The sequence below is a fragment of the Borostomias antarcticus genome, assembly GCF_949987555.1.
Source record: "Borostomias antarcticus genome assembly, chromosome: 23".
Lineage (NCBI taxonomy): Eukaryota > Metazoa > Chordata > Actinopteri > Stomiiformes > Stomiidae > Borostomias > Borostomias antarcticus.
Genome location: NC_140256.1, coordinates 9,219,917 through 9,244,882, shown reverse-complemented (window position 1 = coordinate 9,244,882; position 24,966 = coordinate 9,219,917). Strand labels below are relative to the sequence as shown.

Here is a 24,966-nt window from a genome sequence, read left to right as displayed (position 1 = left end):
CCTACACCCCCACACAGTTCAGTTAATCTTCGTACCACCAGTCCTCTAATCAGAATAATAATGATCTATACCCTCTAATCAAGAACTAGTGTGTAAACTGCTTCTGATCTTCTCTGAACCACACAGACAAACATTTACTCTAAAGCTATAACAGTTCTAATTATTGCCCACTGTCATTCAACAAAAAAGGTATACAGTACTTGGCTCACAATATACAAAACTGCTTCCAGTGATTTAGTTGTAACCCTGGTATATGCTTGAATTGCAAAACAGTTTTGTGTGAGTAGAGTGAGTAGAGGTACAGGTTTTTGGGCTGTGGGTGCTATTGCTATTGAGGCATAAATACATTGAGTGACATTGTACAGCTGTAACCAAATGTGCTTATTCTGATAGTTTAATGTTTATTGTTAATTCCTTTTAAAACACCATTCAATCATGCAGCTCCTTGGCAGATGACAGAGCTGAATTGTAAATGTGTGAGTGAGGAATGTGAGGAGAAAAACAAACACAGCTCTCGTACCCTTAATGAAAGACTAATGAGTCTCTGATCGCTCTCACTCAACTCAGTGTTTCATTGGTCCATAGAAAAACAGCACAGCACATCTATACGTCCGCAATTATCACCATTAAATGCATTTACATGTCTGCTGATAGACTATTCTGTTGTATTATATATACTGTATATATTATATAACACTTGTTTAAACATCACTGGATTCAAACATCCGCATATCTTGTGTGTTCCCAAATACAGTGTTTGTATCTGACTCACTATAAGTTCCTTCCTTGCAGATGTATGAGCTCCATGACCCAAGATCCGAACCTTCCATGAACCATAGGCTGCGGCACACAACCATACAAACTGCATTTCATTCAATGGAAATTTCAATCAATGGAGGAAGTACTGACTTGAAACACCACGGCCTGTTTCTCCAGCGTCAAGCCAGAGGGATGAGTCAGTACAGAGGGTGCGCAGCCTGGCTACCCAGGGCGACGCCCTTTCTCCAGAGGGGATCGCTCAGACCCTCAGCAGAGCCTTCCTGCTCAGACCATGTCTACGGGGGCCTCTATGGTGACTCAACTCTAGTTATCCCAACTCAGCCACAGACACAATCAGGTCACTTAGCTGCCAACTGCAATCACAGTTTGACACATTTGCCCTGACCTCGAATGTATAGTTTGACACATTGGCCCTGACCTCGAGTGTATAGTTTGACACATTTGCCCTGACCTCGAATGTATAGTTTGACACATTGGCCCTGACCTCGAGTGTAGCCTATAGTTTGACACATTCGTTCTGACCTTGAGTGTGATTTGGTTGTAAAATGAATCTGATTCCTTTAGGGATATAAAAGTGGATCCCAAATGAGTTGTGTTTCTCCCCTCTGCCTGTGTTCTCCCAGCCAGAGGACTGGGCTGCACCCTGCAGCAGAGGCCCCTGGGGGCCAGGGTGACTCCCAGCCTGATGCCCCAGAGGAGTGGAGGGAGAGGGGGAGGTAGAGGCAGAGGGAGGCCAGTGAACAGCGCTCGGGGGAGGCTGGAAGAAAACAGAGTAGAGAAGAGCTGTGGGTCCAGACCCACGAGGCCCGTCACAACACCAGGGGGAGGAGGGCAATCAAAGAAACCACACGGGGGAGGTTTAATTAAGGTCGGTGACGGTAAGTGATCCCTCTTATCCGCACGTTGGGGTAAAACAAGTAACAGATCACTGGGGTAAAACGAACGTTGTAATTCTGTTCATTCTCACAATCCTTGTTTCTCCGCGCTCATACACGACTGCCATTGATCTAAAAAGCTCACTTGGAAGCTGTACTCAACAAATCAAACATAAATCAAAGCTTAATACTACTGCTTAATGGCTAACATGACCTGTGCAGCATCTGTTGCTAATATGTACTCAGGAGCGCCATAATGGGTGAGGGTGCTGTTTACTTGCAGTGCTATCCACTTAGGAGGTCCTTTGATCAGAGTTCTCTAGGAGCCAACAGAGCTACACGCACCAGCAGCCAAATGAGCTACACACACCAGCAGCCAACAGAGCTACACGCAACAGCGTCCATCTGCCAAACAAATCCCTATAAACAAATAACAATGATGGTTTTCCCCACACTGACTCAGAGTAAACAGCTGTTTGTGGTTGCAAAAACAAATAATCCACCAATTGTATTACCCCTGCTTGCATGAAATTTCCTCTGTGTGTTCGCTGAGTGTGTGTTAAGTGTGCACGTGTGTGTGCTGCAGCTTTGGGTTACTGTATGACCTTTGAAATCCACTGCCGATTATGGTCACATTTGTAACTCTGGTTCCAATGCAACTCATGCTGCATCTGTCAAACACTGACCAATATCAAGACGTAGTAGTTGGGACATTAGCCAGGATTGAATATTATCCAACATCTGCAGCTTGCATAACAGTAAGTAAGTCTGTTGTCACTTCAAAATCACTTCCATCAACCTCAGACTGCTCTGAAACACATTTCCTGTTAGTGTGTCCCAGGAGACCTTGGAGCGCCGCATGTGACACCACTCACAGACAGCAGAATGACACGAGGAGAGAGAGATGTTCTTTCACAACTTCGACAACGTTACATCTTTATCTCCCTTCATCTCACTGTGAGGACGAAGAGTCGAGCACAGAGAGCGCGGACATGAGGTACTGCTTATCGCCATGTTGCTCTGGGGTTCAAACGAGAGCAGTCGGACCATCTGCATTGCTAGAATGGGCTGTCTCCCTAGATAATATCTATTCACTTCATATGTGTGGGTTCGCCCTACTTTCAGGCATAACCGAGCCCAGAAATAGGTCTCACAAGTGATGTCATTGGCTGGGTGTGGAGACATAAATGATAGAAACATGCAGAGAGAGCACTACATGGGAGAGTAGTCTACTGTATGCCTACAGGATGTCAGTATGAACTGTTTAAAATCTCCCATGGAATGCCGTGTAGGGATGAAACAGCCACTGATCAAATTAGGCCTGTGGACATAAGTATTACATTTAGGGTTGGAGAGGCAATGTAGACAAGTCCACAACTGTTGTCTATTTATACTGCTTAACGCTCGGATGCATCTCTTCAACACAGGCCTTCCGAAGAGGACATTCATCTCCAAGATGCGGGGGTGAACGGAGTACAGACCATCTCAGAAAGCCTGGAATTCCAGGACCTTTCAAATGACACGAGCCGACGAGATCCCACAGAGACCCTCCAAACACAAGACCCTGCATTCCACCCCGGGCTGCAGAACCCCTCATATGACAGCAGGCCACAAAGTTCCACAGAGGAAGTCCGGTCTCTGGACCTCACTGTAAACTACAGGTTACAGGCCATCACATATGACCAAACCTGCCCTTCAGCCCCAAATCAGAGTCCACATGGACATGACATGGAGGAGAAATGCAAAACTCTCCAGATAACGCCTGCAGCTGTTAAAGGGAGGCCTCCTACATCTGTTAGGCAGTATCGGTCCCACGAGCACGGCCTGGAAACACTCCCCAAAATAAAAACCATCAAGACATTGGTGTGGGGCCCCCATGGGCCTTAGGAGATTAAGAGTGTGTGTGTTCTGCAGGGCCACTTGGGTAGATACACAACCAGTCAGACATGATGCTGCCACTAACATCCAATCCCTCAATGGTTCATATCTTGCCATATCTATCTACCCTTGGGGTTGAAACTAAACTAACTTAATCCACTTATGAGCAATTCTCAGATGAGATGTTGAACCAGTGCAAACCTCAACAGGAGCTGGGCAGACTTGAATGAAAATCCAATCTCATATATCTAGATCAAAGAGTAGGCCAGATGCCAAGAGGATATTTTGATCTTACTTCCTGTTCAGAGAAAGCAAATATTTGCATTGGTCTCTGAGTGAAGGAGGATGTCGGTATGCTGATGATAAAGCATGTAAACATGCATGAACATAGTCCTATTAACCCACGTAGCTCTGGGCTTACAAAGACCTATCTCTCATTAGATCAGAGCACACATATATCCAGTGGTGTAGTGGAGGGTATACAGAGGTAAACGGAGTATACCTACTTCTTCATCCATGGACCCACAGCCTACCCACTTATTTAAACATAACTAATGTAAAAACTGTAACATTTCTGCTACAGTATACCCACTTCTTTAGTCAGAGTATACCCACTTCTTTAGTCAGAGTATACCCACTTCTTTAGTTAGAGTATATCCACTTCTTTAGTTAGAGTATACCCACTTCTTTAGTCACCAGTATATCCCTGCATATATCACAAACAGAAGGGCATTGTGTTCACATCATGACTTGATTCTTGAACTGTCCAGAGCCCCTCTAACACAACAAAAATAACATTGTTGCAGAGAACAGATCTGAAACGGGATACCTAGATAAATACAAATGCATGCCATGGAAAATAAAACATGGACTGGGAAATACACTGCACAGTGGGCAATGATCGGTGTTGTGGACATTTCTGTCACAGAGTATTGTTCAGGAGAGATTCAATGCCCCCCCCCCCCCCAGCCCAGGTGGATTCCTGTTTTGTTGACAGAGAGGGTTGGTGGCGAGGACCGTGTGAGCGAAGACAATCAAGGACGCTTGGTTCTACAAACATAAGATAGTAGATGCACGATATTCTGTCTACGCAAGCAATGAGAAGCCAGTTCTAACTGGCCAAAACAACATACAGTCTGTTCAATCCCTTCAACTGATGTCTAATATGTTAAGGGGTTCAACTAAGATCTAATAATACAGACTTTCCATTACATCGGTCTCACAGTTTTGGGTGATAAGGTAGCAGTTGATCATTACTCCCATATTCATGCAAGCAGAGCAGAACAGTTTGTTTAGAGGAGTAAACCTCCATCTTTGACCGGCATTGAGAAAGGGACACAAAAAGCAGAGCGGAGGATGTACACTCCCTAAACGTCCAATTATTTAGAAATTGATGGACCCCATGTTTTGTGATATCAATTGCCATCCATATAAATATGGATGGCATATTAAAAGGTTAAGACCCCTTTTTGTAGTCTCATCACTAACAAAGCTCAAATCCTTGTGACAAATTCATCATATCCAAATCTTTCCATTTTTAATTGAATATCATATATTATTTGGGAGTAAGCCGAGTATGAAGATAAGATATGACTGATAATACAATATTTAATTGGCTTTAAATAGACAAGGCTAGGCTTAATTAAATGATCTCTGTGCAAGCCTCACCAGACAATAGTTTGGAATGCCTGGATTTAGCTTGCCCCCTTGAGGAGCACTACATAATCACAACTACAACCAGAGGGCACTGTGCCATGGAGGTCACATAACCACATGGTCATGATTAATGATGATGGAATGGATTCTTTCTAATTTCTCTGTTAAATAAAAAATAAAAATAAAGTATTCTAAGGGCTACAATAGCCCATCAGAGGTTGTAGAATTGCTGCATGCACTCATAAAATGTTCTTCTTGAGCATGTGAACAGTTCTGTTCTCTTGGGACACCGGGTGAAGTATTAAACCTGTCAAATGTAATTACTTCTGTGTCTTTGTTGGAAGGCAGACAACACATCAGGATTCTTTATGTCAAATAGATTACACTAAGGAGGTGTGGGATCCTAAGCATTAAAGTCAACACTGGCCTTCCAAAATCTGTCAAGATTTATGTCCAAATCCCCAAAGAACAGTCACATGGTCAGACCTAGTGATGGGGGGCCTCGTAAGACCATCCTGATGTTGCAGGCTAACTTTGTTTCTCTCCACACAAACAGAATGTGAGCTCGCTAGACCAGGATGGCCTCACGAAGCTTGGGGGAGCTGCTCATGTATTCAGACCTATAGCAGTGGCTTGGTGCGATACACCACCTCACAGCACGACGCTCCTGGGCTCGATCCCCAGTCTCCCGGGCCTTTCTGTGTGGGTTTGCATGTTCTCCCCTAGCCCTGGTCCAGGTCAGTATACTGTTCAAGGCTATACCCCGGTATACCGCCTTGCCAGGGTCCATTCATTGACTTTTTTCACTCGGTCTACATTACCACATCTACAGACAATATTACTCACCGAAGTGAACTTTTTTTTAAGATGAAATCCTTTACTCCGAAGTGGCTATGTTGTAGCCCCCCACTTTTTATATAAAAAGCACTTTTTGCACTTAAATAGCACATAGCCTATCCACCGATGCCACTAGCTTGGCATGGCAACCCTGAACACAATTTCTAGTTTCACAATTTCACCAGGGACCGCTTCAGCATGTGCGCTGTGTCACAAAAGCTGTATGACTACTAGTAATAAAGGGATTAGAATAGTTGTTGTTTTTTGTTTAAATTAATATGCACTTCCTAGGATTCCTATGAAATGGATATGATTTTAAACAAAAAAACAACTACTATTCAAAGATTCTTTTAATCACTTGGGTTCAGGTCATTATGAATTCAAGACGACACGGCTCTTTTTTCTTGATTTATTTTAATAGAAACAGCCTTAGGCTTTGACAGCAAATTTGCGAATGGAGTACAGGAGGTCCTTCCTCTGCTGCTTCTTGGTCTTCAGGCTCTCCTCATGCTTGTTCAGCCTGCGGCGAATAGCCCTGGTCTTCCTGGGCCTCAGGTCCAGGGGCTTGTACTTCTTGCCCTTAAGGATAAATATTCACAATTAAATAGTATTAACAACACTGACAGTTCAGACTAAATCAATTTGTTTCCAAACTCAATCAGGGGAGGACGATGAGCCTCATTATTCCTCCTTTCTTTTGAATATTGAGCATCAGACTGGGCTATGGTCACTAGGGGTGGGGGATTCTTAGATGCATCACAATTCTCTCTTGAAAGATTGATCTTGATGCAGAAAACTCAATTGAACAACCCATTCATGACATTATAGCCTGTAACAATTGCTGAATTTGGATGGTGACAACCCTCTTGGGCCAACATTAGCAAAGATAATGGAATTAAATTCATCTATTTTAATTATGGATCATTAGAAATACGCCGTTTTAAAAAAAGTAGTGACCGGAGAAAAATCAATCTAAAAAATCTCAAACGCATCAATAATGGTTTTATATTCGAATGCCATGATAGAATTCTATGCTCGAATTGTGAGATGCCTAGAAATCTGCACCACTAATGGTAATTTATCACGGCATGATTCATAACTAAATAGGTTGAAATGCGTAAGATTAGTCCTATTTCTGGAGTTGTCCTCACCTTGTAGAACTTCCTGAGGTTCTCCTTCTGTGTCTGGTTGATGACAGTCAGGACCCTGGCAATGGACTTGCGGACAACGCAGCTGGAGGTAGAGAAACGGCATGTTAAGACTCCAGAATCAAAATTACCTGCAAATCAAGTGTTTTTCCACCCGCACAATCCTTGATAACACATTGTGATGGACCCATTCAGGGTGGTGTCATAGGGAGGTGCATTCATTCGTAAATGAATTACTAGTGTTGGGAAAGCGCAATCTGTATATACTCACATCTTGGAAAGCTTGGAGGCAGCTCCACCAGTAACCTTGGCTACACGAAGTTGGGAAAGCTCGTTTTTCAGATCATCCAGCTGCTTGAGCAGCTCCTCCTTCTTCTTGCCCCGCAGATCTCTAGCCTTAATTTTCGCCTATGGGAAAAAACACGGATGAGATCCTGGATAACTGATTGACTATCAGGTTTGCTTCCCATTATGACATCCCATGATGTCCACTAAACAGATACACTTATTGATCCCAAGGGGGGAATTGTTAACGCAAGCTAGCAAACCAACACTATCCACCATCCATTTCGAATATAACCGAGTTGAAACGGGGTAAGATGCCGCTAGTTTCGTGGCCAGATTAGACAAATGTTGGTCCCGATCAGCCGGGAATGACTGGTTAGGTAGCCAGCCAGCTAGCTAAAGCCCTATGAAACGTTAGCCATCTTGGCCTTGACTTGTCTCTACGAAATCATTTTTTCAACGAAATTAAACAAGCAGGCGTAAGACACATACATCTCCATTCAATACGTATAAAATGTCAAGCTAATTTCAAATTAAAGGGTAGTATTTCGAAAAGAGAAAATGTATCTTCCACTGCTAGTGCTAACTTACATAGCCAACGTTGGTAGTTGAACGCTAACGCCGCTAGTGCTAGCTAACCTTAGCCAATAATGCTAGCTAGTCGAACTATGCGCTGCATGGCACGGGGATGTTGTGGTGACAGGCGTGTGATAAATAGGATATTTGTCCAAAATGTAGGAGTGTTTACTAACAACTATGCGCATTAATAGTTACATAAGATCTTTATTTTTCTTTAAATCATACACGTTTGTCAAATTGTCAGAGAAAGACGAAGTTATTTCAACGAATTGAGGGGACGAAATCGTTTTCTCACCATGATCCTCTTCGCTGCCCTGCTGGAAAGACCGGACGACCGCGTGTTCCTGACTTGTAACTTCCGGAAACCTTCTTCTTCCTTTATAAAGAACATGTAGCCTGAAATGTCGATATTGCCACCAGGCGGACATCGTTGGGATTGCTCACAAACAAGTACCTGGACGTTTTACTCCTTTCCTCACCAATATTTTCCTTCAAATGAATGAAACGAAGGAAGGACGTAATTTACAATATCTTGATTTATTGACAATAATACAATAAGCAGACAATAAATGCAGACAAACAATTTGTAGTGGTAGCTCTTGTTGCAATTAAAATTAAAAGGATTTCTGTAGTGATTGTACTGTTAGTGTTATTGTTCATCTGAAAGCTGAAATCATAGGAGAATCAAACTTTGAAAAGCAAATGGTTTTTGACTTTCAAGGAGACTCCATTGCATAGTTCCCACTGATGTAAGTTTAAGTGAAATTAGCTGGAACACAATTACAATAAATTATCTTTGTTGAATCCCCCCCAAAAAAAACGGAAATATTTTGAACCTGAATAAAGTGTCCATTCAGTGAAGGCCTCTACAGTATACTGGACTGGACACATTAATGATTTCTCACTTCCCTGGGATGCTATGCCCTCTACAGTTGATAAAGCGGAAATGTAACCCACCTTATCCACACTTGGCTGACACCTATGTTGCCGTCCTGTAACTTACTTTTACGATAGCGTGCAGTCAGCTCTACTCAGAATCTGGGCACTGTCAGGCATGTAAAGATGAAGTCGAGAATGAGACATGCAGATGCTCTAGGCTGCCAACATTAGGAGTAATGCCTTTGATTGTAAGTTCACAAAGAGGGTCTATTTAAAGAATACCAACAGACAGTGAGAGAGTGACAGGTCAGGAAAGAGGCAATGAGCCAGTACATGATGAAACATACAGCAAGAGGTCAAACCAAATCATTTACATCCACTGATTTATAAAGTTTTCAATGCATTATGTACAGTTTTATATATAAATAGACATATGGAATGTACTTTCATTTACACAAACACAAGGCAGGTAAAGGTAGAGCATGTCCAATCATTCTCATTCACTAATATTTACTTCATGATTACCAGTCTCCTCCTAACAACACATACTTTCCTCATGAATAAACAACCGCATGTGAGTATAGCCCCCTCACCCCCTCTCAGAGAACAGACAGCTTTCCCAAGCTCCCATTATATCTTACCTCAGCCCTCTAGAACAATAGTGTGATAAGAAAATGTTCATATGAAAGACGCAAGAGATCCCTCAGTAAGCAGAGGCATTACCATTCAGCTAGAGGTTGAACTGAAGCCTCTACAGAACGTCATCATCATCACGCTCGTGATCTAAAAAGATCCCTTCCCCGTCCTTATACCACAGGCAGTCGTCGGCAGTAAGTACCATTTTCTAATGTCTGAATTAAAGAAAAAACGAAGACACTGAAGCACACAAAGAAAGAAGCCATCTTGTCTGTCAAGCCCCATGTTTGACATGGAGCCTTAACAGTCTGGTAGACACCTCCCACTCTGGTAACACTGCAGAGCAGGACACAGACACACACCTGTGCGGTGTCTATAACATATTATTAACTCCATAATATCATAACTTCATTTCAGAGGGAAACAGGTTACACTTCAGGTTTACGTTTATCAGCCAGTTAAACCCAAGTCTGCTTTGACCAATTCATAAAATCACCTCAAAAATAAAACAGTAAATACTATCTAGCAAGACATAGTCATTCAGAGTCCTTTTGAAGCCCTTCTCTGTCCTTGAATATAGGAATCTGTGTCAGAGACCGTTTTAAAGCTTAGGCAGTGTCCTCTTCAGTTGCCACGGTGATGGGAGACATGCAAGAAGAAGGACATGTTGTAAGTGAAGCACACGTGTTCATCCTCCCTATGTCCCACTCAGCTCCAGTGAGCAGGTGTTCCTGATACTGACGGTCGAACAATGCCCTTTGGAGAAGGCTTGGATCCAAACCAGGACATCTGAAAGACAGAATGTGTCCATTATATGTACACATCCATACAGAATAAAGATAACACAACTATAACTCATTGTGTAAATGTTGATATGAAACCAGCAGACAGCATTTAGGTCCATCTAAAACAGGCAACAGATGGCTAGTTGGCACGATTGAGAAATGAAGAAAAAATAAGACCCATTCATTTTCATGCACCTAGCTTATGATGTGCAAGCTATTACCATTCATTTGGATAGAGATTCATTCACCATACCAGGGAAATGAGGTCTGGATGGTCCAACTCACCTTGTATTCAAGAGTCTGCTTCAGCATGTCCTCTTCATCACGAGTGAAGTTCAGCAAAACAGACACCGCTCTTATCAGCTGATATGCCTGACAAGAGAGAGAATTTTAGACCGGTACTATACAATAGGCATGGATCCCGATAATGCTCACGGTCGCTAGCTAGATCGACTCCTCTCACCTCAGCCTCTCTGGACGACATGAATTTGAGGACCACGTGTTTGAGGTACTCAAAGTTGATCTCTCGGGAGTCGTTGAGGTCCGAGGTGTTGGTGACGGTGGTGTTGCAGGTGGTTGGGCCCAGGCCTGGAGTGGGTGCTTGGGCCGAGGACGAGGCCGGCGGGGGCTCTGGGAAGGCTCTCTCTCCCCTCCCCTCTGGTACCTTCCCCTCGCACTCTGGGTCAGGCTTCAGCTTCTGCGCCGCGAACAAAACACACAAATAAAAAAAACGATTGCGCGCTGCCAAAACACACCGCGCTCAGCGTGTGGTCAGGCCTATCGCCAGCTCTCACCAGCTCCTTCTGCAGGGTCCTCTTCAGTTCTGCTAGTCTCTGCTGCAGCTGCTTAATAGTCTGTAGAGCAACAGCAGACATACAGTACGATCACTACCCTTCCTGAACCATCCCAGCTAAAATGACGTATAGATTGTAATAGACAGAGTAGCTATGTAGAGATAAATAGTATTACAGTGTTATGTAGAGATAGATGCAGTAGATATGCTGTGAGCCAAAGTGCCAGGCTGACCTTGTTCTTCTCACTGAGCTGCTGCTCCAGGTCTTTGTTGACGTTCTGCATGTGGTCCAGGTCGTGCACGGTTACCTCCCCGTTCTGGTCCGGCGCGGACGCCTCTGGGACCTGCAGCTGCTCTGTCAGGCTCTCCACCTCCACCTCCAGGTCCGATACCTGGACCACACACACGCGCCACACACACATGCACGCACGCACACATGCACACACAAAGTCAGCACACAAAGTCACCAATACATAAAGATCATAACTGTGTCCTTTTTGACAGCCTTTGGGGTTCAGCATCTTCTGTCAAGTGTAAATAAAAATGTTTTTTTAAAAACAGGTGTAAAAAGTGCACAGCTCCCTGTCTGTGCCCGACAGAGAGAGAGAGAGAGAAAGAGAGAGAGAGAGTGAGAGTGAGAGCGAGAGAGTGTTCCGTGTTGGCGCGTGTGCGTGCGTGCGTGCGTGTTCTGACCCGTGACTGGCAGGAGTCCAGCTGCTGGGTCTGGGTTAGGACCTCCTGCCTCAGGCTGGCCAGCTGGCTGTCCTTCTCCACCTCCTTCTCCTCCACCTGCGCCCGCAGGCTCTCCCTCTCCTCCTGGAGCTGGGACAGAGAGGTCTGGGACGTCTGCAGCTCTGCGCCGGGACACCGTGTCACACGGAGGGAGCGTGTCAGCCCACACAGCGGCGCCCACACACGGCATGCCTCGTACAAGCTTTTGTCTTATTGCGTCGTTTACCACTGCGGAGGGTTTGAAGCTCCTCCTCTTTTTGCGTCAGCTCCTCGTTGACCCGGGCCAGTTCCTGTTCGGTGTTCTGAAGAGATGCAGTCATTTCCCTCGCCTAGAAACGGGACACGGAAAAATGACATTGTATGTAATTCCCGGCACTATCATATAATGGAGTACATTTTTTTACATTGTTCATAAACATAAACAGTACGGGGAATGTGATTTATTTTGGATAGTGACTGTGTGTGTCAGTAATGTCTCTGGACCTGTAGTTGCAGCTCCTCCTTCTGTCTCCTGGTGTCCTCCAGAGCCATGGCGATCTCCACGCTCACCGTCTGTCTGCTGCTCAGCTCCGCCTGGGGACAGCCACAGCAACACGCATGACAGATGGAAACGGGGACATCCTGGCGCTTTCTCTAATGTGACATTGTGAAACACTACTGAGGCCTAGGGACAAGCTCCAGCTTTCTGGAGTCCTTCCTCCCAAAGTGTCTGTGTGTCTGATGTGAACCAGGACGAGCGTCTGACCCTGGCCTGCTCCAGCTCCTCCGACCGTCTGCTCAGGGTCACGGCCGCCTCCTCCAGCCCTCGGAGCAGAGAGGACCTCTCCTGCTCCAGCTCGCTCTGGAGAAACACACCAGCAAGGGAGAGGGAGGAGAGAAGAAGGAGAGAGTTATAGAGAACATGCAGGAATTAAAGAGCATAAGGACAGTCTATCAGATATGGTTGCGCTGTGGTAGAGATTATATTACATGGCAACTGATAACGGCCCACCCAAGAAATTTATGGACGGAACGCCTTGCATATAAACTATGTCAACAGTAGTTAAGCAGATCAAAATCCGCATAGAGACTACCACCAGGCAAATACCGCTGTGAACTGAAACTTGGACTCGGGGTTAGGGAATCGCATAGCTAGCTAGGGACAGGCTGAGGTGGATTAGAATGCCAGCTAAGGTCAGAGAAACCGAAAACACCCTGTTAACGGTCGGATTTGACGACGAGAGCAGGGGGAGACTCACGATCCTGCTCTGGGCGGAGGAGCGCTCCGCGTCCGCCTCTGTGCGCAGCGCGGCGAGCTGCTCCTGCAGCCGCCCGGCCGTCTCCTCACCCTGCTGCCTCTCCGCAGACGCCTGCTGCTGCTGACGGTCCCGCTCTGCACTCCACTCTGCCTGCTGGGAGGACAGACACACACACACACACACGCACACGCGCGCACACACACACAGAGGGGTCAGCTTCAACACGCTCGTGGTGTCCATCTTCGTGGCGACCGACACAGGAGTCCGCTCTGGTCCGCCTGGCTCTTTGTCCGGCCTCGGCGTTTGTGAGCGGCCGTCGGAGTCGGACTCGTTACTCACCAGCTTGTGCAGGCGTGCCTGTTGGTCAGCGATCTGCTGCTCGGCGCCCTTGAGCTTGTCGCTGCCCTCCAGCACCTGCTGCTCCAGACCAGCTATCTGTGAGAGACGGACACACAGGGCAGGGATGACAGACTGCGTGGAGAGAGGGGGAGAGAGAGACGCGTCGCCGGAGTCATTTCTCTCATCACCTGCACATCTGTTCTTTCTCGGTAGGACTTGGAGGAGTCGTCTTTGTGTCGCAGCAGCGTCTGTAGTTCAGTCACGCTGTTGGTGATTTTGGATATCTGTGGAAGCAGAGGAGAGAAAAGTGGCGTGGTCACGTGCGCAGTTTCAGGGTAGACCTACGATCCTGTATCTAAATGATCTTGTGTGTGTGTGTGTGTGTGTGTGTGTGTGTGTGTGTGTGTGTGTGTGTGTGTGCGTGTGTGCGTGTGTGTGGAGATGAGGTTTACCTGTGCCTCCAGCGAGCTGACGTTGTCTGCGTGGTTAGTGCGAGCCTCCAGCAGCTCACCTCTGGTCTCCTCCAGCCTCTGCTCTAGAGTGCACTTCTAAACAACAACAACAACAACAACAGGAAATAGCTTAGGATCAGAGAGAGTCCTTCGATACTAATACTTGTCTTATTCCTTCCAGGCCCTTCCGCTGCATGGCAGACGGTCCTCACCTCCTTCAGCGTTTCCTGCATGTGGTCATCCTGGCTGAAGTTGCCCTGCAGACGTCTCTCCAGGGAGGAGACCTTCTCCTGCAGGTCCAGCAGGACGCGCTCCTTCTCCTCGTCCGTCACCGCGGCCTGGGAACCGCGGGAGGGACGAAGGACAGGTCAGTCACAGGGACTAGCCCCCCACCCAGGACCGGGGTCAGGTGGGATAAGGCTGAGTTTAGGAAGGAGGGAGTGGTGCGCGGTGCTCGGACTGACCTTCTGCTGACTCAGCCTCAGGGCATCGTGTTCAGTCTGCAGGGTGTGGAGAGACCTCTCTAGAGCTGCAGCTGAACTCCGCGACTGAGAAACACACACATTCATATTATTATTATTATTACAACACGCACACACATATTACGCACACAATGCAATATGCGGGATATGTGTTTTCCGTTTCTGTATCGAGGCGATCTATGTATGCGCAGTATTGAGTCCAAGACTAATTTCCCTAAGGGGACAATAAAGTATATCTTATCGTATCGTATATCATTAATTCTCTACTAGGTTTCTAAAGCATGCACTCGTTGATTAGAGTCAAGGATTCTGTACCTCCTTTGAATGTGAATACATGGACGTGTGTAGGGCTGCCCCCTGAAAGCCGACGAGTGGAATCATCAGTCGGAGACCCTTAAGTCGACTGAGATTCTTGAAGTCGAGCAGTCATTTTTTTGCTCCACTGTCAAGATGCACTGGTGGGTTAAGACCACTCACCTGACTTGTTATTTATATAGGACAAGCCAATCACTTGTTTTAGACATAGGCTATTACCGTAGCTATTTATTGTGCAGTAAAAGGAGACTTATGACTGATATAGCGGACGGAAGAAGGCAGGGAACCCCTCTCCCCTCCTCTGTGCATTTGGCCTAGCCTAGGCTCCTCTGCGCCAGCAATCATTTGCATTTCCCAAACGGAATGTCACAACACAAAATTGCTTTCCTAAATCAATCTTCTCATATTAACCAAGATATCCGCTGGGGAAAAAAAAAAATTCTCCAATAGACAGATTGAGCTCTAACATCCGCGGATATGCTTTAGTGACAGCGAAAACATTTCCTCGTTGACTGCTGCCCAAAGCATCATCCTATTCACGCAAGCTTTGAAATGCGCAGCTGAGGAGACTATTGTCAAATCGCCCAAGCGTGAGCTATGGGAAACACTGCATAAAAACACGGAGGCATCCGAAGTAGGTGGACAATGTGGGCTAGATGATTCATGTTTAACAACAAAAATAGCCGTCTTTTATTGTGCTGCCTGCAAGTTTGAGTTTACAGTTCGACAGCTGTCCCGAGTACCGCGGTCTCCCCTCAGCCAAGGGGGAAAAATGGAGGAACAAACAAATGAACAAGGCGTCCGTTTGAACAGGCAAATCCGATTCAACTCACAAAATTCAGTCAGGTACAGTGATATATGTGATACATACGAGCGCTCCACGAGGACTCACCCTCTGGAAGTCCTCAGACACCTGCTGGATGACACTCTGCAGGTCCTGACCCCTCTTTTCCAGCTCGGTGATCTTCTTCTCAGCCTCCTCCCTGACCTCCAGCAGCTCCTCCCTGCGGGAGACCACACACACACAGACCAACGTCAGACAAACTCAGAGAAGAGCGCTGTCCTCCCATCTAAAGCTCCCTAACAAGGTCATGAGTGTGTTCAGAGTTTATGGCGCTCCAATCTCTGTGTTCTTACCTTTCGGCCTCCAGCTCCTCGTTGAGCCTGCAGGTTTCCAGGTATTCCTCTCCCAGAGCCTGCAACTTCTCCTGGGCTTCAGCCAACCCTTTCTTAGCCGTCTGTAGTTCAGCCTCTCTTTGCTGGAGCTCTCTCTCCCGTTGGCTGAGCTGCTCCTCCTTTCTCAGTAACTACAGTGATAAACACAACCATTCAAATGTCTATAATGTAAATAACAAATAAGGTGATATGGTAACCGTTAGTTCCACCAAAGTACTGTTTAATAAAGGTCTGGTCCTACAGCTTGGACTAGAAATGGCCATGAAAACCCCACCTCACAAGTCTGTGCTTAACTTGCCTCCTAGGTGTAAATATGAGGCGTTAGTCAGTGGACCAGTGTGCGTACCATGTGCTTGACTTTAGCGAGCTCCTGCTGCTGGAAGCCCTCCAGTTCGTCCAGGTCGTCCCTCTTCTGGAACAGACTGACGCTCTGCTCCATCATCTCATCCAGGCGCGCAGACAGAGATGTCTTCTCCTAAGGGGGATATATACCGTAGACACACGTCAACTCAGAACAAACTAGCTGACTGCTTTGGCAAGCTGAGTGGTGACTAGAGTGACTGCTGCTGATAGACTGAGCTCACCTGCTCCAGCACAGCCATCCTCTCCATCCATTCCTGCGGGCGAACGAGGGACTGGATCAAAGATCGCTCCATTTGACAATCGTATTAAGACCCGTGAGCATGCGTTGGTGCAAGGGCTACGACGCTAACCTGATCTTTCTTCTCCAGGGCAAATGCCATCCCGTCCGCCATCTTGGCTCTGCTGGCCTGGTGAGATTCATTCTGCTCTTGCAGTTTCCTCATGGATGCTGGGTAGTGATAGGGAGGCAGAGAGACACAGAAACAGAGGGTAAGAAGTAAGAACAGTCTTAACAACGATGATAATCACCATAGTTATTAGTAGCTTAGTATTTGTGAAAGTGTGAAGGTGTCAGATTTACCATTGGATTTCACTTTTAAGCCAATCTAAAGTGTGAGCAAAGGCAAGCAGTGCGTCTCAGCGTAGCCAACACACACACACAGTTTGTTAGAGCACAATGTTGCTATCATTGCACATTCCTGATAAATTAATTTCTTTAAAAGAAAATGTCAAACAATCCCAGGTGCGCCTCTACAGTTAATTACATAGATTACACATTTTTATTGGATATTCCTGCTTACAAACGCTGTAAAAAAACAAACATTTATTAAACACTGTAGGCACAAAGCAGGCATGTCTGTTCTACTATTGACTGGAACATGGAAATCTACAGAGGATCCGGTGATCTGAACCCCCGTGACGAGAGACACTGATGGTGCGTTGCGTTGAGTGGCCATCGTCACGGCCAGCAGACAAACAAATGAGAGAAACAAAGGTAGGAGAATGGGAGGAAAAGAAAGGTACGTACAATCCTGATGTTTTTCTAATGCAACCTCAAGCTTGTCCTTGGTCTTCTGCATAAGTCGGAGCTGTTCAGCGTAGTCTAGTGGCAGGAGGTGGGGTGATGGAATACCAACAGCACACACAGGTACACACACACAAGTACACACACACATGAAAGGAAGACAAGTGAACCAGGGTAAAGGAGAGGACAGAGGGGTAGGTGTCAAATAAATGGAGAGGACAACAATCGGATAAACATAATTGAGGGGGGGGAAATGAAAGGAAAAAAACAATGATTTTCTTAGATAAGAAAACCATCCTGGTTAACAGGCTGCATGAAGATGTGCGACCTTTAACCTTTCAACGGGTCAGGTCACAGTCACACACACCATCTCTAAGGGAGGAGCAGCTACGGTATTGCACTAATCTGGGAAAGAAAAGACAGAGCATCTAGAAAGGAAGCCTGCACTAAAAGTTGTTGTGTTCGCTCTTAACATTCACCAGATGGAAGAAAGTCATGAAGAGAAACATTGTGAAAAAGTTACCGTCTCATCATACGGTGAGTATTAGGGACAAAAACCCTGACGTCTGAGACATCTCCTGTAGATCATGTCACCATACCACTGACCTAACTACTCCCAGTAAAAGAAGCCAGTAGGCACAGCTCTAGGATCAGCCTTCTCTCCCTTCATCATGACATCTGTTGTTGGTGGGGAGAGCACTAAACTGATCTTAGATCAGCGCCCAGGCCATTTTCAGCTTACACAACACTGACGCTTACCTGATAACTTGGCCTCTAGCTTGCGTAACTGATCATTCCTTCTGAGGATCTGGGAGGAGAGGTCGTCCCGGGAGCTGCTGCCATCTGAAGCCTGGTGGTATAGAAACACACAGGTGTCCTCCTCAACACAACAAAGCTCACTGTAGTTTGAGTTTATGAAAGTGCCCTTGAAGGCTCTATGTTACAGTACACACCAGCTTTAAATTCCCTAATAATTAGACCAGCAGGCCTACTGGGTGACCTGGCTTTGTTGTCGGCTACATTAATAATTCAGTACAGTGTAAATGAGAGAGGAAAGTTCAATCAGGCAGGAGACTGGATCTGGATTCCCAGCTGAAAGATGAGCCAGTCTATTCATGATGCCAAAAACAGAAGAATTAATCGAAACCACAACTTCAAAGAATTTGTTGAGTCATTACTATTGGGTTAATTTGTTATATCATCGTGTAATACACAATAATATCAATCAATCAATCAAAGCTTTATTTATATAGCGCATTTCATACCCAGAGGCAACACAATGCGCTTTACAGAGAACAAGGGAGGTGGGCAGACATCCCACCCCTACATATTCCAGAGGGAAGCAAAAAAACAATAATAATACAGTTACAGTATAACACTGAAAATAGATGGACATATAGATTACTGCAGCATTATAGAAGAATGCCATCAGAGTAAAATCTTTAAGTAAAAAAAAAAAAGGCCTAGCCGACACAATTACCATAACAGGCATCCTGCTCCTTGACAAAAGAAAACCAGTCTGTCTATATATAGTGTTTGTTCTTGAGCCTGAAGCCTTCATACGAGTGTAGGCAGGAGATACCTGAATAGGGCAGGATAGACCTGATACTGGAGCAGGGGTTCAGCTTACACAGGTCAGATTTGTGCCCTGAGACTCAACACATGAACCTTGTCCATCCAGGTTTCATTCAATTCATGCCTTTCAAACAAAAGGCATGATCGGTTATGTAAACAACATGACATCCACTGTGCTCTATGGATGCCAATCTCCACCAGACACACCCATGCAATAACAATGGCTAGCAACGAAAGGCAACTTGAGCCCCAATTGACAGACATATTCTTATACTTACGTATATGGCTATGAAAATATTACTTTACTCAACTTAAAAATATAGCATCTTTTTAGTACATTTGCAAACAAGCAGTATTTTGCAATACTCTCTTTCCTCCATACTGATTTACTGAGAAGTGCTTGTTGACAATGGCCGGGGTCTGGTACGCAGCACCTTCTAGGCCTGTAGATATGGCGGCAACCTGTATCATGACTGTCTCTAGGGCTCCATTACATAAACGAGGGCACTCTCGCCTGGCCAGAGGGGAGCACTAATGGAGGGCCAGGATGGGGCTGCCTCAGGATCTCTTCAACACTGACATTTTCTGAGATTCTATCTTCCTCTGCACTGCCCTAGCCGGTTCAGATCCCAGCCTGGAAACTGGTTGAAGAAAAGTGCAGCGTGACATAGTGTCAACCCATGTTCCCAAACCGCAGAGAAGCTTGTGTCATAGTAAGTGAGGTGTATGTCAAGGGTGTGACATCATGGTGTTGGTGAGGTACTTACAAAGTCATCCCCAGAGTCCGCCCCTACAGATGTTATTGACTCTTTACTGATGGAGCGTGGCATGCGGACGCCTGTACGGGGGCCTGTGGCAGCCTCCTCAGCTATCTTCTTCTTCAGCTTGGCAAACATCTCTCCTCTTTGTGTGAATCCGCTTTCCAAGTCCTTCACGGCTCTGAGACAGACAACCCCTTTAATACAAGTCCTCTTTCAAGTTATGATACTTCAGGGTCCCTTGTTTAGGTCACAGAACAACTGTGTTCCAGTGCAACAATGTCTAAGAAGTGGGAAAACTTCCATTGCCATTTTGTTCAACCTGAAAGTGAAAACAAAACAAGTCATTGATAGAAGACTTGACAACCAATATCACCTCTCATTGAATAGCATTTTACTTCGGGAGATGCACAATGTGCAGCAGTGACTTCAGCAGAGATTGTAGCTAAATTACTTGTCAATTGTATGCTAAGGTTACTCTGACTAGACAATTACTTGATCTCTGATCCCTAACGTAGTAGCTAGCTAGCCAACGTTACTAGCTCGAACAAGCTTACGTTTATTACTACCACTGCACTGGATAGCTAGCTGGCTACCTGTCACATCATATTTGTTGGCAGTACCCAAAATTCAAATAGAAACATTTAAGATCCGTTGCATTGGTTCATTGTCATATCTAACTAAATGGCATTCCATGTCGGAAATAAAGGTTGGCAAAACCATGAGAACTGTCTGGCAAACCCCTGATTAAATAGTTAGTGCTAGCTAGCTATCGTAAGGCTAACGAGAGCAACTAGCAATAGCTAAAGTGGTCATCTTACCGTATAGATGGTCAGCTATGTAGTTCGACAAGTTTGATTTTGTACCGAAACCCATCGTGTTTCAATGAATGGTAAGTTTGTCGATTGTTCTTAAGATAGATTGACAACGTTAAAGCTAACAATCACAAATGTCACAGCTGTAACGTTACCTTGCATGCTAGTCATATTTCTAGCTCAGCTTCCCAGCGAACATCAACACGTAATCACTTCCGCACATGTGACTGATGACGCCATGCGTCAGCAGGAAGGACAAACCCAATACTTCATGTTAAAAAATAATAATAATATATACCTACATATCAGCTCATAAACTTCCCAGATTTCAATCAACCCATCCCGTGAACAAAATCCAAAGCAGCTGTATGAAAACATGCTAAAGTTTTCCAGATTTATAACTTTATTAGTAATATCACAACACATTTCCATTACAAAAATAAGATTAAAGACGCTATAGATAACATTTTTATACAGACAAATCATTTGAAATATATATATCTAAAAGCACATACACAGAGCTTTTAGAAAGGTGTGCAATAAAAGTTTTGCTTTTCCCCCCTAAAAATAATTGATTGTGGCAACATTTTAAATGTTATGTTTATCTTAAGAATAAATGTTGTGTTTATCTGTCTGAGATGTCGGAGGTTTGCTTCCCACCTCTAACAAGGCTTGTGAGCCAATAGCATTATGACATTGGTACTACGTGGTATCTCTGTGTCAGGAATAATACTATTGGCTCGCGAGCCTTGTTAGAATGTTGTTGTTTTGTTTTTTTTAAATGATTCTTCCACATAAAAATGTTATCTATAGCACCTTTAAACATTATGAAACAGCTACTTTATTGGGAGATGGTATAAGAACCCCTAATTACCTAGTTAGTCTCAGGACCGTAATGGATCAATTACATAAATAGACCAAATAGCAAACAATTACAAATGTGGGGACTGATAACTGGGCAGCTGAAGCAGAAGACAGAACAGAATCAAGTTTACAGGAAATATGGTGTAGTTGTTCTGGGTGGAATTACTCTCTCTGAGTCAGGCACAGCTCTAAACAGCTTGGGCTCCCTCGTGTTGGCATCTTTGAAGACCATGATGGAGGCAATATTACCACAGCGATAGCAGTAGTTAGGAGCCGACCACACCGTAACCAGCTTCTCATCAAACATGAACTTGTAGCCTTCGTGAACAAGTTGATGTGCTCGGCAGATCAGCTTCAAGTTGTTGATGTGAACAAACTACAAATTATTGTGGGAGACAGAGAAAGATATGTGAGAAACTGAAAAACATTGCTTCTATGGTCTCATGTACAGCAACATTCACTGCAAATCTCACCTCGTTCGTGACCTTTGCTCCAAAGAGCCAGCCAGCTCCCCTGGGGCTGATGGCCCAGGTATCTACATCCTCGGGGTCAGACCATACCAGGTCACAGAAAGCTCCCTTGTGGGGGATTTCCTGGTTACGCTCAATGGTTCTGATTTGATCCAGGGTCTTTATGTCTGGAGAGAGGCCACCATGAACACACAGGATCTGCTCGTCCATCAGCTGACAAAAGAAAACACATACAATGTGAAGAAAAGATCTCCTATAATGATCCAAAAACACAGATGTTGTTACCTTCTGTCGCCTTCTGGTTAAACTGTGATAAGGTATTATAGTAAACAGAATGACCTAAAGTTCAAAGAAACTATACTCACTGCTGCAACTGTCAACATGTCGAACACTTTGGTACAGTAACGCCAGGCATTGGCATTTCCGTATTTAGTTTGGCATTCATCTGCAAGGAAAAACAGACATCTCAAACCATTTACAACTAGACCACTTGAACTGTGAGTAATTGTGTATGTTATATGAGGTGTTATTTTAAGCCTGTATTGAAAAACTAAATCTCACCGTAAAATCCATACACTTGGGTTATCTGCCTGCTCTCATGATTTCCTCTGAGTAAAGTGATGCGGTCCGGCCACTTTGCCTTTAACACCAGCAGGTATGTGAATGTCTCCAAGCTGTAATATCCTCTGTCGACAAAGTCACCCTAAAGAGACACAAAACACACTCATTAATTGATCAAACGTGATGAATTCAACATTACTGGATGTAGTCAGGACAGCAGTCGCTGCCCATCTTTTGCCACAGGCTCAAAACTCCCCTCTTCAATAAATACTTCCAGGATCCTCCCTCTTAAGCACCTATTGTATTTATATTTTGCTACCCTTTAATGTCATGATTGTTAGTCACTTTGGATAAAAGCATCTACTAAATGACTGTAATGTCATGTAATGTAGTCAACAACATGTGGACTACACTAGTATAACTAGCCTACAACTAAAAGTAAATTCAGAAGGGGGCCAGGAGATAACAAGTGAACGTATACAAACCATGAATATGTAATTTGTGTCAGGGACTTGTCCTCCAGTTCTGAAGAGTTCGCATAGATCATAAAACTAAAGGCAAAAGGGGAAGACAGGCTAAGTTAATTTCAACCCTTGGAGAGTGTTGATAGGTCTCGAAAATTGTCTGATTGATATCACTGTGCAGTTAGTGAAGTTTCGTTTACCTGTCCATGTATATCCCCACAGACTGTCACAGGAGTGGACACGGGCTGGACATTGGATTCCTCAAGTAATAGATCGCAAACATAGTCACATAATCTCTGAGGGAAAGCAAATGTTATTGTTAGCCGTCTTACCAACATTAGCTGCCGCTGGAAACAAGTCATTGTCCCAACATCATCATCATTGCCAGATGCGTTACCCAAAAAATGACTAGCTAGTACTAGCTAGTAAATTAGCTAGTTTAACTTAGCTACTAGATAGTGAATCCAGGAAGTGAAATCAACATGAACATCAGATTTCAGAGATCAAGGAGGAAAGCAACACATTTAACTAGCCTGTTCAACCCTGGTAAGTGGTTTAGTGTCTGATGGTACCTAACGTTAGTTAACTTGGCTAACTAAGAGTCAGGAAGAGTAGCTAAAAACATTAGCTAGCTAGTTAGCTAGCACTACGTTACATAGATAGCTACCTATCTAGCTAACTACTTGCGCTAGGTAGCTCGTTAGTTGTCTGTTCAATAGAGTAAACAAAAGATAGTTAGTGCTTGGGCATAGCTAAAGTTACCTTGAGATCGTTTTCGGGTAGATATTTACACTGCTTTGCGATCTCTGCGTATTTGTCCAAATCTAGAGGCGCCATTGTACCTAAACCTCTGTCAACTCACGGCTGTGATGCTGCTAGGTAAGACACCTCGTTTCAAGTATCTGGGCTGCCCCGCACCACGCCGGGATTGCATCAAAACTGAAAGCCATGTGACTCGAAGTAAAGTGGTGATGTGGAATAAAAGATCAAGACGGCCAGTGGTTTTCTGCATCCAAGTCTTGCATTGTAATTTTGATGGGAGAAGTAAAGTCGCCCAATGGTGGCTAGTCAGTCCAGCGAGTTGTCAGATAGCAAAGGCCTGCGGGTGCAGATCAGTGACAACTGGTAGAGGAGCCTAATACGATTGACAGAGTTTGGCACAAGTAGTCAGAGGCTCCTGGTGTAGGAACTATATCAGAATGGACTGCTAGCCTACCTCTAAGTAAGATAAGAACAAAACTGTATTGTCCATTAAATTTACATGAAATAGAAAATTGTGTTTGGCACTCTGTCAACACAGTATAAAAACAGACAACAACCAAAATGCTTAACAGACATAAAATACATTTCTAGCAGCATCAGTGTTCTTGGGCTTTGGGGGATGCAACTTATTGCTTATTGTATTAGCCTACAGTATGTCCCTGTTTAGGTACAGCAGAGGACACAAATTATTTCTTGTATCCGTTCTTCCTGGCTAGTGGAACCTTGGCAACAGCTGGAATGATGAGTGAAGTGGTGGGTGGAGTCATTATAGATCTAGGTTGCTTTTTTTTTATGGACTGATTGGTTCTGGAGTTGCAGTTGTTTGTCTATGATGTACTCCACACTGGCCTGCTTGACCAGCTGCGCAGCTTGTTCCTGTGTCTAACTGAGAGATTCCCATACCAGGAGACGATGTTGAAGGTGAGAACACTCAGTGAGTGACCTGTAGACCATGGTCAGGGTGTGTTTGCTGGCGTTGAAGCTCTTCAGTTTCCTGAGGAGAGAGCAGCGCTGCCTTGCCTTTTATAGATGTAGTCTGTGTTGGTCTGAAAGGTGAGTTTATTGTCAGTGATTGTTCCCAGATGTTTAAAGTGAGTAGCCTATTCCACTCCCTGCCCCTTCATGATAGCAGGCTTGAAGACAGGCCCTATGCTGCCTGCTCCCACCCTACCTCTCAGTTCCTTGGTCTTACTGACATTGAGGTCAATGAAGCTGGTGGCAAGGTGGTCGATGTGCTGAGAGTAGGAAGGGCTGGTGACATCCTGCAGGCATGCAACCAGGACCATGTCATCAGAATACTTTATAAGGTATTTGCTGTTGTATTGTGCCTTCTTTTTTTAAGAAGGCTTTATTCATCATATGACACTCCAACACATGCATGCAATGGCCGACATGAAATGTTCTCTGCGCTTACCCCAAGGGCAGCTGGGAAAATAGATATAGAA

At 44.9% G+C, this 24,966-nt stretch overlaps 3 protein-coding genes across 3 annotated transcripts; all 3 read right to left on the bottom strand.

The window, feature by feature from the left end:
* Nucleotides 1-6,421: 6,421 nt before the first annotated feature.
* On the bottom strand, nt 6,422-8,377 carry rpl35 (ribosomal protein L35). The gene is made up of 4 exons (XM_084456959.1): nt 8,334-8,377; nt 7,446-7,582; nt 7,178-7,259; nt 6,422-6,605 (listed from the first exon to the last, which is right to left on the bottom strand). Exons 1-4 carry the CDS (start codon nt 8,334-8,336, stop codon nt 6,456-6,458), a joined length of 372 nt encoding a protein of 123 aa, XP_084313085.1. The 5' UTR covers nt 8,337-8,377; the 3' UTR covers nt 6,422-6,455.
* Nucleotides 8,378-8,624: 247 nt separating this feature from the next.
* On the bottom strand, nt 8,625-20,525 carry golga1 (golgin A1). The gene is made up of 24 exons (XM_084456953.1): nt 20,407-20,525; nt 19,595-19,907; nt 18,012-18,102; nt 17,256-17,330; nt 16,579-16,676; nt 16,450-16,482; nt 16,212-16,340; nt 15,827-15,996; nt 15,582-15,693; nt 14,357-14,440; nt 14,105-14,230; nt 13,893-13,988; nt 13,629-13,724; nt 13,441-13,536; nt 13,102-13,254; nt 12,609-12,704; nt 12,347-12,436; nt 12,090-12,192; nt 11,825-11,985; nt 11,365-11,523; nt 11,133-11,192; nt 10,802-11,035; nt 10,624-10,710; nt 8,625-10,342 (listed from the first exon to the last, which is right to left on the bottom strand). Exons 2-24 carry the CDS (start codon nt 19,721-19,723, stop codon nt 10,262-10,264), a joined length of 2,559 nt encoding a protein of 852 aa, XP_084313079.1. The 5' UTR covers nt 19,724-19,907; nt 20,407-20,525; the 3' UTR covers nt 8,625-10,261.
* Nucleotides 20,526-20,796: 271 nt separating this feature from the next.
* LOC311324494 (serine/threonine-protein phosphatase 6 catalytic subunit) lies at nt 20,797-23,646 on the bottom strand. Its single transcript, XM_084456958.1, has 7 exons — nt 23,522-23,646; nt 22,960-23,055; nt 22,781-22,846; nt 22,296-22,437; nt 22,100-22,179; nt 21,738-21,947; nt 20,797-21,640 (listed from the first exon to the last, which is right to left on the bottom strand). The coding sequence occupies exons 1-7, from the start codon at nt 23,594-23,596 to the stop codon at nt 21,392-21,394; spliced, it is 918 nt and encodes a 305-aa protein (XP_084313084.1). The 5' UTR covers nt 23,597-23,646; the 3' UTR covers nt 20,797-21,391.
* Nucleotides 23,647-24,966: the final 1,320 nt, after the last annotated feature.